We start from the raw sequence: 13,759 nt of genomic DNA on the forward strand, positions 1-13,759 counted from the left end.
ATTGGATATCGGGGCATGGTAATGGCAAAGCATGACATATTCAGAAGCTAATTAGGTGAATATATTATAGGAATAGAATACCGTAGTAAACTACATCTTGGTTTTAGACTCATTTTTCAATTCATAGTCTTTGCTTTTCCTATAACCTACAGTTCTTAAATAAACTACATTCCGAAAGAAAACTGCTTTGTCATTCAGGGAACCAAAAAAACTGCAAAGAGCATCTCCTAATTTGTGTATCTAAAACAATTACTAGCCCGTGCCATCGCACGGGTTGTTGACTAGTATTTGTAACTTCGGAAGCAAACACTATTTTCTTTGGAAAAGCACCGTTGATGGAAGCAAATATATTTCTTTTCTACGTTGTAAACAATTTTTATTCATATCTTGGAAGCAATCTCGTTGGACAAGGGAGACAAAATATTGTAGGTAGGAAGCAAATTCAAACTGGATTGGATTCACCACAGTTGGAAACATTTTTTCTCGTATGGAAGCAAACTGCATGGCCCCTAATTACATGCAGCACTAGCAGTAATAATAGACGAGATTATTGGAAGCAATTATCAGGGATTGTTTCCTAAAAACGGTGCTTCCATTGCTAAAAAAAATTGTTCCAACCGTGGAAGCAGTATTTTGATTCTTTTGAAACAATATATAATTAGACACAATCTTGTTGTGTTCACCAATTGATGGAAACATAAATTACTGCATGAAAGATGGAAAAAAAATCCACATCGAAGCAGTTCCTTCGGAAGCAAAACTGAATAAAATTGGAAACAAAATTTTTTGTAAGGCCGCAAATTATATCGCATACAATGCCTATTTTCTACAATTATTACTCTCCTTACCGTCCGAAATTTGTTGCCTAAATATATGGAGAGCATTGAATTAGTTTCCTAAATAACGGAAGAAATTATTAGCAAATCCCACGTAATCAGCTCCAGCAAGTTTTAATTTTAGAAACTGCGCGCGCGCAGGGGCCAGCTCATCTAGCGGCTATACACACTTCTATTATATATGGGGATGAAGGGAACCTGCTGCTCAACGAAACGTAGATCTGGAAGACTTGTATTTGTAACCAGAGAGCTAGCGTCTGTCTCTTCTCCTGTTTAGCTAGATAGCTAAGATGGGGAGTCCCAATCGCCACAGCTCCATTTCCCTTGCAGTCATCTTGGTCTTTGCCGTCCTGCTGCTCAACGCTGATCTAGGGTCGTGCGGCTGCTTCAAGCGCATCTTCTCCTTCGGCGACTCCATCACCGACACCGGCAACTTCGCATATATCAGCCGCAACAGTCCACCAGGTCCGCCCTCGGTGCCCCCTTATGGAGAGACCTACTTCCACCGCCCCACGGGTCGTGCCTCCGATGGGCGTCTCATCATCGACTTCTACGGTGAGGCCTCACATGCATTCATGTGTGTTCCAACAGTTCGAATTTCGTGTGCATGCTCAATTTGGTGCCTGATGTTGTGTCAGCACAAGCGTTGGGCCTGCCGTTGCTGCCGCCGAGCATTCCCAAGGAGAAGACGGGGAAGTTCCCGACCGGTGCCAACTTTGCCGTGTTTGGCTCTATTGCGCTCAACCCCAAGTACTTCAAGTCAAGGTATAACTTCAATCTGTCGCGCGGTTGCCTCGACGATCAGCTCGCTTCTTTCAAGAGAGTGCTCGCACGGATTTCTCCGGGAGATGGTACGTAACGCATGCAAAAACATACGTTACAGTCAGCTTATCTACTGTCCTTAATCAGGCCACATGTCTGCATCCACATTGCGTTCTTGGTCAACTTATTCTTTTTTTTTGTCTGTGATCAGCTGCCACCAAGAGTCTTCTGAGCCAATCCCTGGTTGTCTTTGGCGAGATCGGCGGCAACGACTACAACTTCTGGTTCTTTGATCGTAGGCGCAGCCGGGACACGGCCCAGGAGTACATACCGGACGTGGTTGCCCGCATAGGCGCCGGCATCCAAGAGGTGATCAAGCTCGGTGCCAAGACTGTCCTTGTCCCAGGGAACTTCCCCATTGGGTGTGTGCCGGTTTACCTCAGAGATTACAAGAGCAACACGTCCACGGACTATGACCAGTTCGGCTGCCTCAAGTGGTTCAACACATTCTCCCAGATGCACAACCGGCTACTGAAACAAGAGATCAGCACGCTCAAGTCGCAGAACCCCAGCGTGAAGATCATCTACGGCGACTACTATGGCGCCTTCATGGAGTTTGTCAAGAATCCTCTCAGGAATGGCATTGACAAGCCTCTGGTGGCATGTTGTGGTGGCAATGGCCCCTATGGCACAGGCCATGAGTGCAACCTGAAGGCGAAGGTTTGCCCCAACCCATCTAGGTTCGCCAACTGGGACCAAATCCACATGACAGAGAAGGCATACAATGTGATCGCTAATGGGGTGCTCAACGGCAGGTACGCCGACACCCCGTTGCTCCACACTTGCTAGGAGAATCCAGTTCCTTCATTTTCAGATTTGAATAATTATTTGGCAGCTAATGAATACTCCCTTTGTAACAAAAATATAAGACGTTGTTTTGGTGACGTCTTATGCTTTAGTAGAGGTTGTTACTTTGTATCATATGCGTATCGAAAAGTGCAACAGTGGGAAAAATAAAAATAAATTAAGACATGCATTATTGGCTAGTCTTGTTTTAGGGATTAGACTACTGATCCCTGCCTCCCATCAGACTAGTGGAACATCGTAGGGTTAGAAGCATCATAGCCGTCCAATCTACTAGTATGGTCCACACATGGACTGTTGGTTTGGAATGTTAATTGATTCCTCCTATAATTGCTTCCGCTGAACATGTCCCCTACCATCGTCCCGCACCTGTTAATTAGGAAACAATCCCTTTGTATCCTAATTCCCGCACCTGTTCATTAGGGAACAATCCCTTTGCTTCCTAATTGATTGCTTCCTAGCTCGAACGTGAGGATCAGCATACTTTGCCATTAGCTAAAAATTGCTTCCCAGAAATCATGCCAAATATCTTTTGTTAACCATTTTTTCTGGTAAGTTATGATTTTCTTATAACAAACAAATATAAGAAAATAATTATTATTGAAGATGCATTTTTGTGCTAAGGTGGCATGGAAGCATTATTCTTTGTCAATAGTTGCAGTCTGAACATATTTTTCGGGGAGGGGCGTTTTGGTGCCCAGGCTCAGCTGCACCCTAAATCATGGTCGTCCGCTGAAGCATTGGGAAGAGAGAAAGTCCAGGTGGCACAATAGTCTCAGGCCATGGAAAATAGAGATACGGTAGCGAGTGAAGGTACTACAATAACATACGGTGGGCCTTTTCCAAATTCCCGGGCGTCCTCACGGGTGTGTTTGGGAATGTCTCTGTAACGGTGTTAAGCTGTGCCATGGGATAGGACGTTAGTAGGTAACCCAAAGTTGCTCCCTGTAGCAGCCTGTCTGGTCTGTTGAAATCTTATTTTGTTTGTTTCATTTGTAGTGTGCTAAAATCTATCATCTAGATTGTCTATATATCCCAGTAAGCATTGTGTCGTCAGTGCTAACATATGTAGACTTGACGGTTTGGATAAGGTCTCTGGCATCCCCTGCAGAAATCGCAATATCAAAGGGTGCGACGCCCTAATTAACCCTGAAGCAAGTCAGTTCATTAAGGGTACACTGGGCATGGATAAGACTGGAGTCCACAGCTTCAGAGGGGGCAGTCGAGGATTTTTTTTTATGTGCGACATCAACGAGAATTCTATCAGACTAGAGATGGACTGCTTTCAAACAGCCTTTGTCATATTTGCCATGGATCATGTTCCCGCGCCGACAACTAAGCACAATTCTATAACTAGTCGCGAACCCGTGCGAACGCACGGGCTAGCTAGATATGTGTTATTATCTTAGACTAGTAGAATGCCCGTGCATTGCCACGGGCCTTTTAGTTTGTTTTCTCGATTACATCTATAAATACATTGGATATATGTTTCTCGCGCCACCTCTCCCCCCCCCCCCCCCCCCCCCCATCTCCCTTTACCCCTCTCTCTCTCTCTCTCTCTCTCTCTCTCTCTCTCTCTCTCTCTCTCTCTCTCTTCCTCTTCCTCTTCCTCACTTAGTGTTGACATTCACCGCGTACAATATATCCTAAAAGCCCTATGTAATATAATGAATAGAACAACAGATTAAATAACATAGATAAAGTTAATGGAACTTCTATAGTAACAACAATGATCTCCGCATATAAGATTAGTACAAAACTCGATGGCTTCCATCACCAAACTTCTTCGGAAAGTAGGTGATGACGAAAGTTAACCGAGACAAGGCCTGCAATCTCCATTTCAAGATGGTCAGCATAAGAAGATCCATGCACACAATAGTACTTGCCTCAAACACAAACTTCATATCATGGACTTACAACATCCACATTTTAACATTTCATCAAATCGGTAAAAAAAATGATAGCAAAATGTTGTAGTTTCTCCTTTAAGACCGCTCCATTCATCCCCATCTCCTTGTTGTTCTCAACTTCCAGCGCAGCCATGAGGGCCTCAGCCCACTTCATCTGCTCTTTAATGCCCCCACCTTCCAAGTGCCCCACCTCTAAAGAGCATTTGTACTGGTGTAAAACAACGGTTAGCTCTTCCATCTTGTTCTAGTGAATCCAAAAATAGTGGTTCATACCCGGAAGAAATAAAAAGCATGTCATAATTAGTAAACAATTACAACGGAAAATGATAAACAACAATACGATCCTAAAAAAAGTACCTCCCCGTGCACAAGTAAATTTTACAACTGCAGACCTCCCCCACTCCTCACATTGGTTTACAAAATAATTCAGAATATACACTACCAATCCAAATATTTGAGTCCAAAAGAACTGGATCCTCCTACATCATTGGATAAGTTGCCTGCATGCTATCGAGATACTGACTTCCTCATTTTCAAATTTAAGCAGGTATCATGCAGAAGATATACTTTGGTAGGGCCAAAATTAGTAGCATCAACAGGACAACAGAACCTTCTGTCCATTGATCCTAGAGTACTACATATTGTTAACAATTACAGTTCAGTAAGAACAGTTGGTGTCAACGAAGAACTAACAATAAGTATATCTTGTATTCTTTGATGATGGTTCGTAACGAATATTAAAATAGTTAAGATATTGCTATTACGTACCTGATGATCTGCACAGACCATCAGATTGTTGGAAAATGATTACCTACAAAAATGGTATACTCGTAATACTCAAGTTCTCACAAAGTTCCACAGGCACACTACCAAATAAATGCAAACCTGGGAACTGTCGACATTTTAAAATGCTGCAATCAACAAGAATTTGTGCATCATGTTGTATAGTTTACCTCCACCAAAATCTAAATACTCTCATATTACTCGAGGACGTAACTTATTAGCATTCCATGAATATCCACTATCAGCAACCATCCATGATTTATTATGAGTAACACATTTACTGGGTGATGTGGCCTATGTGTCATCTAATATTGAATAATGATGTTCTGCATAATTACTAAAAGAAAACAAGGAAACTTTCTGCATATAGATAACTGAATCCACGTATTATTATCTCTATATACTCACAAAACACCAAGTTGCATTGAAGTCAGGTAGGGGTGCATGGGCGCCAGCCACAACATTTCCGTTGTCGCTGGCCTTGCTCGCCGCTGCTTGAGCCCGATGAGCAGGGCCATCTTTCTGAATCAACGAAAATTGCACCACAAGGAAAATAGAAAATCATTGTACCGCAACAACAAATAGATTGAACAATCGAGTGATTCAAGAAAAGATTCAGATGTGTAAAACAGCTTAAATAATAAAGTGAGATGCTGAGTTGTTTGATTACTTGTCAAAATCATCTGCATAGTAAATGTACTACTATTTATGGAAGAAGTCTTCCTTTATTAGTTCACCTGTTTGCTGATAAAAATAAAGGTTATATATTTGATGTCTAAATCAACTAAGGAACAAGATAAGCTTCAGTGTAACCCACAAATAACTTAGTACCACATGTGGACACAACCCCCCCCCCTCCCACGCGTCGCCCCTCCCGCCAGCGTAACCCTCCCTCCCTCCTGACCACCACAGGAGAGGTTGTCGCCGGGCAAGCCCGTGGTGCAGCCGGGGATTGTGGCTCCGAAGCTTGTGCTTTTCTTGTCACCGGGCAAGCCCGCACACACACTTGGAAGGTGACCAGGGAGAGTTTGATATAGATAATGCCGCCGCCAGCGATGCTGGAAGCTCCAACACGTATCGCTAGTTGCCGCACCTGACCCCACACGAGCGACCTCAAGAATTAGTGGTGATGGAGAGTATGCATAGGGATCGACGCATTTCGAGACATAACTATCACAACCAAGGATTCCATGGATTTTTGTAATAATAGCCTCAGAGCTAAATTATACTCAAAAATATTTCTCAAGCATTTTGTTCAAGTACCTTGCAGGCAACTGCAATGAATCAAATTCTCTCGCAAACAACCTGGCTTGTATATACTGATTGTGCATTCACCTGACTGTACAAAAATCCACCAATCATTACATAGGTTATGCAAAGAATTGATAAACCAGAATCAGGACTTCAAGAGCAAAAGTGTTTTAACCTGAACTTCCAAGAATCTCTCTCTCTCTCTCTATCTATCTATCTATCTATCTATCTATATATCTCTCTCTCTCTATCTCTATCTCTCTCTCTCTCTCTCTGAATACAAAATTCAAAAAACTCTAGTATATTTTTTTACATAAAGAAAATAAAATTCAGGGTCTCTATGGTGGCCTTATAGTTTAATAAAAAACAAAGCTCAAATAGACTTGCACACTCTAATGATTTAGTATATGAAGGACAAAAATGATATATCATTTTTCAGTGTTGAACCCAACTAAATGGAAAACCTTGTGTACCCCCAGCGCATCAAAACCAGAATACTGAAATGCAAACTAAAGGGAAGTTGATAGGTCACATCACTCAAAAAAACAGTGGTATATTCTCTCGTTACCAATAGGTAGGATGCGAAGAATAGATCAACATTTTCTCTCTGTTGCGTGTACATGGTAACTTTTCTACAACCAATAAAAATAGGATGTGAAAATTACGACATCAACCACTTCAATCAATTCATAAAGTTGCTTCGCCAATGAGTCGCTCTTTACCATATTGCTTGTCTTCTCCTCATTGTCAACAAAGTAGTTGCTTGTCACTCCCTTCACCTGATATGGTCAAGCCTGACATAACATTTAGTTGGTGCTCCCTAGAAAACCAAAAAAACGTCTTCTTTTAGATACAGTTAAATTTAGAAGATCTATACAATGATAGAGATTACTTACTTGAACAGAAGATCATTAGAGTATGGAAGAACTTGGGGTACAGTCTACAGGTGAAAATAATAATTCATAATGTTGTGGAGAAATAAAGGCATGAAACTGTTGTATAGCTTAAACTTGACATTTACTCCCTCCGTGAGGAAAAGCTTGTCCCTTAAATGGATGTATCTAGCACCAAGTTAGTGCTAGATACATCCATTTGAGGGACAAGCTTGTGACAAGTTTTTTCGGACGGAGGGAGTAACAAATATATTCAGAAGAAAGAATTAGCTGGAGAGCTTACTCATGAGCGCAAAGGAGAGCTCATCAAATTGATCATGATTAGTCCAGGATGAACACAATCAAAGCGCGATGGTAGCTCCTTCCTTTTTCAATAAACTAACAATTTATGGAACATCAGAATAGCTGGTAAATTTTTAGACACTCCCAAATAATATGAGCCCTTCATTATGTGTCATCGTGATGCTACCTCCAGTGAATAATGTTGTACGAATTAATTCTTTTAAGTATTTTATCAACCCTTGACATGCACTTGATACAGGAAACCTACCTCTGAATTCAATCTTTCCATGTGCAGTTGCTAGCAACCTCTGTCATTTAGTGAAGAGGTGGTAGTTGTGGTGTCACTAAAAAATTCAAAAGAATAGTGCATTGATGTATTGCAAGTTTCTTAAGACCAATATGATAGCTTTTAAGATTTCCTACACCAATCCCGGTCTCATGGCAGTCCAGACGTACTATTTAGATGAAGCAAGAGCAACCATATCCTGCAAAAGAAAGATATATCAGCTCCACAAAGGTACTCCTGGAAAAATCACAATTAAACATACACATCTCTCTAGGGTACTACCTTCTACATATTACTTCTGTATTTCTATTTTTATACCAATTCTTAGCAAAAATGTAATATTTTTGGGATTACTTTTCGACACAATTTAACACATATCGACACAATTTAACACACATCGACACAATTTAACACATATAAGTTTCAAGTTTCCGACTTAAATATTTAAAACAACATCAATACTACTTTCTTTAAGGTTGATTGGTTCGTACAAAGCATTACATTTCGTGGACAGGAAAGAATACATGTTTAGAAGAACAATTACTTGAATTAACTTGCGATGCTGCTCGTGTGTCAAAAAATTCAAGAAAGATTGAGGTGTTCAAAAAAATAGATTTAAGCAGGTGGTGATCAATTGAAGCTCAGTCTTTGGCATTGATAGCAGATTGATATGATCCAAGGTGAGAGGACCATTAAGTGGACATAGGTCAAGGATTAGTAGTATAGTTCACAGAATTAACTCACATGGACAGTCAAAGGTTACAGCTTTAATAGCATCCAGATCATCTTTCACGACATATCCTTCCAGCAAGAAGAATAAATTGTCAGTTTAATATAACCAAATAGATACCAGACATAGCAGATGTATATATGTTACTGTTCCCGACTCAATTAATTTTACGAAGGTAGAGTTTCATCAAGCAAATGAGGGGCATTTTTACCAAATAGGATCAATCGACTTAAGTATATTGTGTAATATGTGTCTGGAGGAGGACGACCCAATCAACATTATTCCATCAGTATCAACATGTCCTCACCTTTTCCCCGCTGCTCCTGGCACGGTTGTGGTCAATGATGGCTCCAGCCGCCGCCGGCTAACCAGCCGCCACGTGACATCAGGTCATCAATCCATCATGGTCCACGCCCCAAGGTTGAATCAAGTTTACAACAGAATTAAATGTTTGCATTACCTCTTATTTCTGAAACATGCAGAGTTATTTTTATTAAGCAAGATATATCAATAGCAGACACAGTTCTAACTAAAAAGAAGGTGTACATCATCGTCAGCCCACTGCATGCTAACTAAAAATAAGAGTTAACAACATTTTATGAGGAAACAAATAGGCTTTTCCTATCAGCATCACAGCAAATGTTCACCCAGTGCTCCAAAAAAGTGTCAATGGCAGATCTATATTGCATTTTGGGGTAAACAAAAATCCAAAATAGATTAAGAGTCCCACACGAGCGACCTCAAGAATCAGTAGTGATGGAGAGTATGCATATCCAGTTCGGGTGGATGCAACTTCCAGAATGATAAAGATCTGAAAGGTCACTAACATGTATCAAGTGAGCGAGTTCCAAATCATCTAATCACTTACAAAGAGAACTCTGTCATGTGACTGAATACCACGTCTCAAAGATGCCATGTGGGTAGAGGCACAAGCAAGGGTGAAGGCACCATTGTTGAGACCATGCTGTGACAAAGAGAGTGATGGGGAATTTGGGGCACAAGCAAAGGCGTTTGGCTAAATTCAAGAAATCAATCCAAATCACAGAGTGGGGAAATTAATCTGATCTTGTCAAGAACATATTTACACAACTGAACTAATATAATCCATTTTCTAAGAAAATTGTCAAATCCTAGACTACTTCCATCAACCACATCAAGAACTATATGTTTGCATGAGCACACACGAAGGGGATGTCGTACCTTATAAGGGAAGAACAACAAATCGACAAGTTGTCGGCCTGCCCTGGGGTTGAAAGTTGAAACTGCCTGTCCTAGGGTTTAGCGCAGGTGGCTGCGGCGTCTCCCCTTGGAGGTCGGCGGCGGCGACGTCTCGTCTCGGAGGTCGGCGACGGTGATCCCTTACGTCCGCGGCGTCGATCCTGGACGCCGTCGACGGTGTCTCCTCTGGTATGATGCGGTGGCGATCCCGTACCTCGGCGGTAGTGAGAGACGCCGATCCGGAGGTCAGTGGCGGCGAGAGACGCCGATCCTGGAGGCAGCAAGATCGCACGAGATCGCGGTGTATTCTCTGTGATGTCGGCGGCGACGGCGATCTCGTGCGGCTTCGTACGTCAGGAAGATGGAGGGGATCGAGAGGAGGGGAGTTTGATCCGGTTTTCCCTTGTTTTCCTGCGGGGCGGGTTTTTCTTTTTGGGCGCGTGTGTGCGCGTGTGGGGGGAGGGGAGGAGACGGAAAAAACCCAGACGAAAGTGGTGGGACAAAAATAAACCGTACTATTTAACCAACTCATTCATTAGGAGTAGAGATTAGAACCATATTATACAATATAGCGAATCATATATAAGAGTATGTATTATTATCTTATAATCCATATTACGGAAAATATTTATGCATACTAACTATCTCAGAATTTTTGCATAGTTGTTGCTAGTTCTTTATGAATGGCATAAGCAAAACTTCATATAGTTGTTAGATGGTGCAGATATTATATTTAGGAAATCTACAGTGGTAAAAAAATGTTTACTTGATCAACTTTTGTTGTTTACTCACAAATAATCTCATTCTAGAGAAACTAATAACGACAAACATACATTATCATGCTTGATACTTGATATTCTTGCAGTTAATTGAGAGGAAGAATTTGGTAAAGAATGTAACTCAAGGGAGCTGATCAATGGCAATTACTGTACAACGAATAAATTGGAATTAAGTGACATAACAACTTAAGAAATTGCAAATAAGAGAACGCCATAATTTCAATTGAACTTGTGTTATCAAAGATAAAGGCAAGATGTCGGTAACAAAGCAGATTACATTATATGCAGTTGCAACTCATCTTAAAATGTGACTATGTATATACTTAACTTTATCTTTTGCGAAGGAAAATTTTAGATGGCCTTGCCATTTCCAACTTACAATTTTCAGCAACCCAGATTTGTATGTCCTGTTTATTGTATATATTAAAATTAATTGAACAAATTATTGAACGACGGCCTTGTACTGATAGTCAATGATGGGCTAGCATTATGAAAGGAACTTTTCATCGTACAAATGCATTTACCTATGTTTATTTACAGAGTACAAACACAAAATAGACTTACTAATAGCTCATTTAGAAACACTAATTACAAACATGTAATTCATACTGCCATCATGCATCGATTAACATAGCTCATGTGTGTCAACGCATATGTATACTGACCTCTTCTCTTCTTGTAGTGAGTCGAGGAGAGACAGGAGCAAAGGATGCATGGAAATAATTGGATCAGTAGCAATGTATAGCTTAAACAGCTACTGTCCCACCTATGAAATCTTGCATCCAATGTTGAACGTGAAATTGTATCTATGGTTAGACACATGGGTCTGGAATTTGGACCCGTCCATCATCATCTGAAGCCTTTCTGCTGGTGTGGCTGGAGGGAATCGAGAGAATCAAAGCTAGCCTCATTCTACTGGGCTCCGTATAGCACACATTGACACATCCAAAACTTATTTTTAGTGAATCTACATTATGAATCAAGCCAATTTGGTGGAGTTCTGTGTTGAAACGGTTGGTTAGATGATAGAACATGTTTCGTACAGACTACAGAATTGGGATTACTTGCTACTTGAATTAGGGCATGGGGTAGTACATGGGCAGCAGCTAACTTTGAATAGTTTCTCCTGCAAAAATTTGCCAGAGTGCATACAGCTTGCAGCCTCACAGACTACTGCTGCGGCCAAGTTTGCAACAATCGGCAGTCAGTATGCCTCCTACTCTGAAATTTGACTTGAATAACCCACACTAAGATGTTAGGCTCTTGCGTAGTTGACAATATGGAATATTCAAAGGCTGGAGGGTACGGAGTGCAGCAGGCTTTCTATATATATATATATATATATATATATATATATATATATAGGGAAAAGCAAACCTATGCAACAATCTTGTGGAGGTAGCAATCATAGCCACATGTTAAGCTTGGGATCTGGTCCAAAACTTTGCCATCTTTGAATTTCTCACATTTCAGTTGGCTGAATCTTATTTCCTCTTATAGATGGTTTTGGACCACGAGCGCATGTGCCTATGCACTAGGCCCAGCCCATAGCCTGCCAACCCTGCGACATGCCAGTCATCGGCCCACGTGAAACAGTTCCAAGCCCATGAAAGGTTCCTATATGCGCATGGTGCTCAGCTTGTGAAAGGTTCATTATTTTTTTCGCCTTCCTTTTTTAATTAGTTTTGCACCCCCTGTCCGACACCCTCACTCATTTTATTATTGTTGGGCTGCTTGGAACCCGTCCAAATGGGCACATAGCATGGGAACGTCAACATTATGGCCGTTAAGAGTAAAACGAATAGTTGAGAAGCCCAATGCACCGGCCGATTTGTGTAGCAAGGTGAGTACTATGCAAGGTTTCTGTGTCAGGAAGAAGAAAGAAAACTTGGCATGTGTACCATGGTAGTGAAGCACGAGTTTTAAAAGGTTGCCGTATGGATGAGCATAGCATGTTTTAAAACATTTACGAATAAGGGTTTGCTATCAACAATATTTACAGAATTTACACACTCATTCCTGTTTGGTACACAAGGTGTAAGGTTTGAAAACTAGACACTTTTTTTGTTACTATCATCACAATTTTATGATATAGGCCAACATCACACATAATTCCGTCGTTACCAATAGCACAGGTTATGTCCGATACTTCTTTTAGGTCTTCTACTAGACTTAAGAACACGTTTGTCTACTGCTTTATTAAAACTTGTGTCAGCAAAGAGTCTTTTATTTTGCTCCAAACTTACATTTGAACGTACCAACAAGCATTGACTGATAGTAATTCATAGCAGATTTTAAAAGCATGCCCTGGTAAAACATTCTATTCTGCATGCATGCGGACACAGTAAAAAAGCCGCAAGCACGACGACGTTTTTGTCTGCACACAGGCAGACGGACATGATAGCATCCCAAGGTCCCCCAGTCCATGCGTGTACACTCGTTGCATGCTAGCCTCCGTCGGTGCGACCAGCAGCACACTTTGGGCTGTCTTGTTTGTTCACGTGGACGAAAACTGGCTCGGGCGGACAAAATGTGTTGGGCCCTTGGACTTGCAATTAAATTAGGACCATAGTGGAGTAAAAGACACAATATATATTTTAGAGTTTGCATAGGGCCTAAGATCTTTTTGCCGGCTCGGCACTGCACCTACAACCGAAGAAGAGTTACTCTTGGCTTCTTAGTCTGTGTGAGATTTGATGGGGTCGTGGACTCGTGTTAGCTAGTGAGGTTAGCAATGTGAACTTCCTGGTGCGACACACGTAATACGCTCGATATGAATAACTGGGAGGCACCCCAAACCCTAGCCGCCACCGTCACAGATCTCTCGTTCCACCTCTTCACCGCCGTCGGAGGACGCTGCAGGCGAAGCGGCCGACGATGGCGGTGGGGACCTTGCTCGCGGCATGGGTGGCCCGCAGGCATGGCGGTGAGCTTCTCAGGGACAGCGACGTCGGCACAACGGCGTTGGTGATCAGATCTGACATGGACGGCTCTGGCTGTCCGCTTCATCGTCGGCAGGGTCATGGGTTCTTGGGCGCGGCGCAGCGAGCATGTGTGGCGGCTGTTCTTCAGATCTGCTGGGAGTTGCGCTGGCCTGCACGGCAGAGGATGGCGGCGGCGATCCTCGGCTTCTGCAGTGCTACTGGTCCGGGCGTGTGGTTCCTA

The 13,759-nt window shown here is 42.0% G+C and overlaps 1 protein-coding gene across 1 annotated transcript; it reads left to right on the forward strand.

Annotated features, from left to right (window-relative positions):
- The first annotated feature begins 752 nt into the window (after nucleotides 1-752).
- Nucleotides 753-2,706, forward strand: LOC123153757 (GDSL esterase/lipase At1g28600-like). The gene is made up of 4 exons (XM_044572721.1): nucleotides 753-1,391; nucleotides 1,475-1,687; nucleotides 1,810-2,199; nucleotides 2,561-2,706. The coding sequence occupies exons 1-4, from the start codon at nucleotides 1,127-1,129 to the stop codon at nucleotides 2,704-2,706; spliced, it is 1,014 nt and encodes a 337-aa protein (XP_044428656.1). The 5' UTR covers nucleotides 753-1,126.
- Nucleotides 2,707-13,759: the final 11,053 nt, after the last annotated feature.

Source organism: Triticum aestivum, chromosome 7A (assembly GCF_018294505.1).
Source record: "Triticum aestivum cultivar Chinese Spring chromosome 7A, IWGSC CS RefSeq v2.1, whole genome shotgun sequence".
NCBI lineage: Eukaryota > Viridiplantae > Streptophyta > Magnoliopsida > Poales > Poaceae > Triticum > Triticum aestivum.

Bases quoted from the DNA above. Each gene is read 5' to 3' on its own strand.
- LOC123153757 (XM_044572721.1), top strand. From the start codon at position 1,127: ATGGGGAGTCCCAATCGCCACAGCTCCATTTCCCTTGCAGTCATCTTG. The intron at 1,688-1,809 runs GTACGTAACGCA...GTCTGTGATCAG, and splicing joins ACGGATTTCTCCGGGAGATG to CTGCCACCAAGAGTCTTCTG. The intron at 2,200-2,560 runs GCGCCTTCATGG...ATGCTTTAGTAG, and splicing joins CATCTACGGCGACTACTATG to AGGTTGTTACTTTGTATCAT.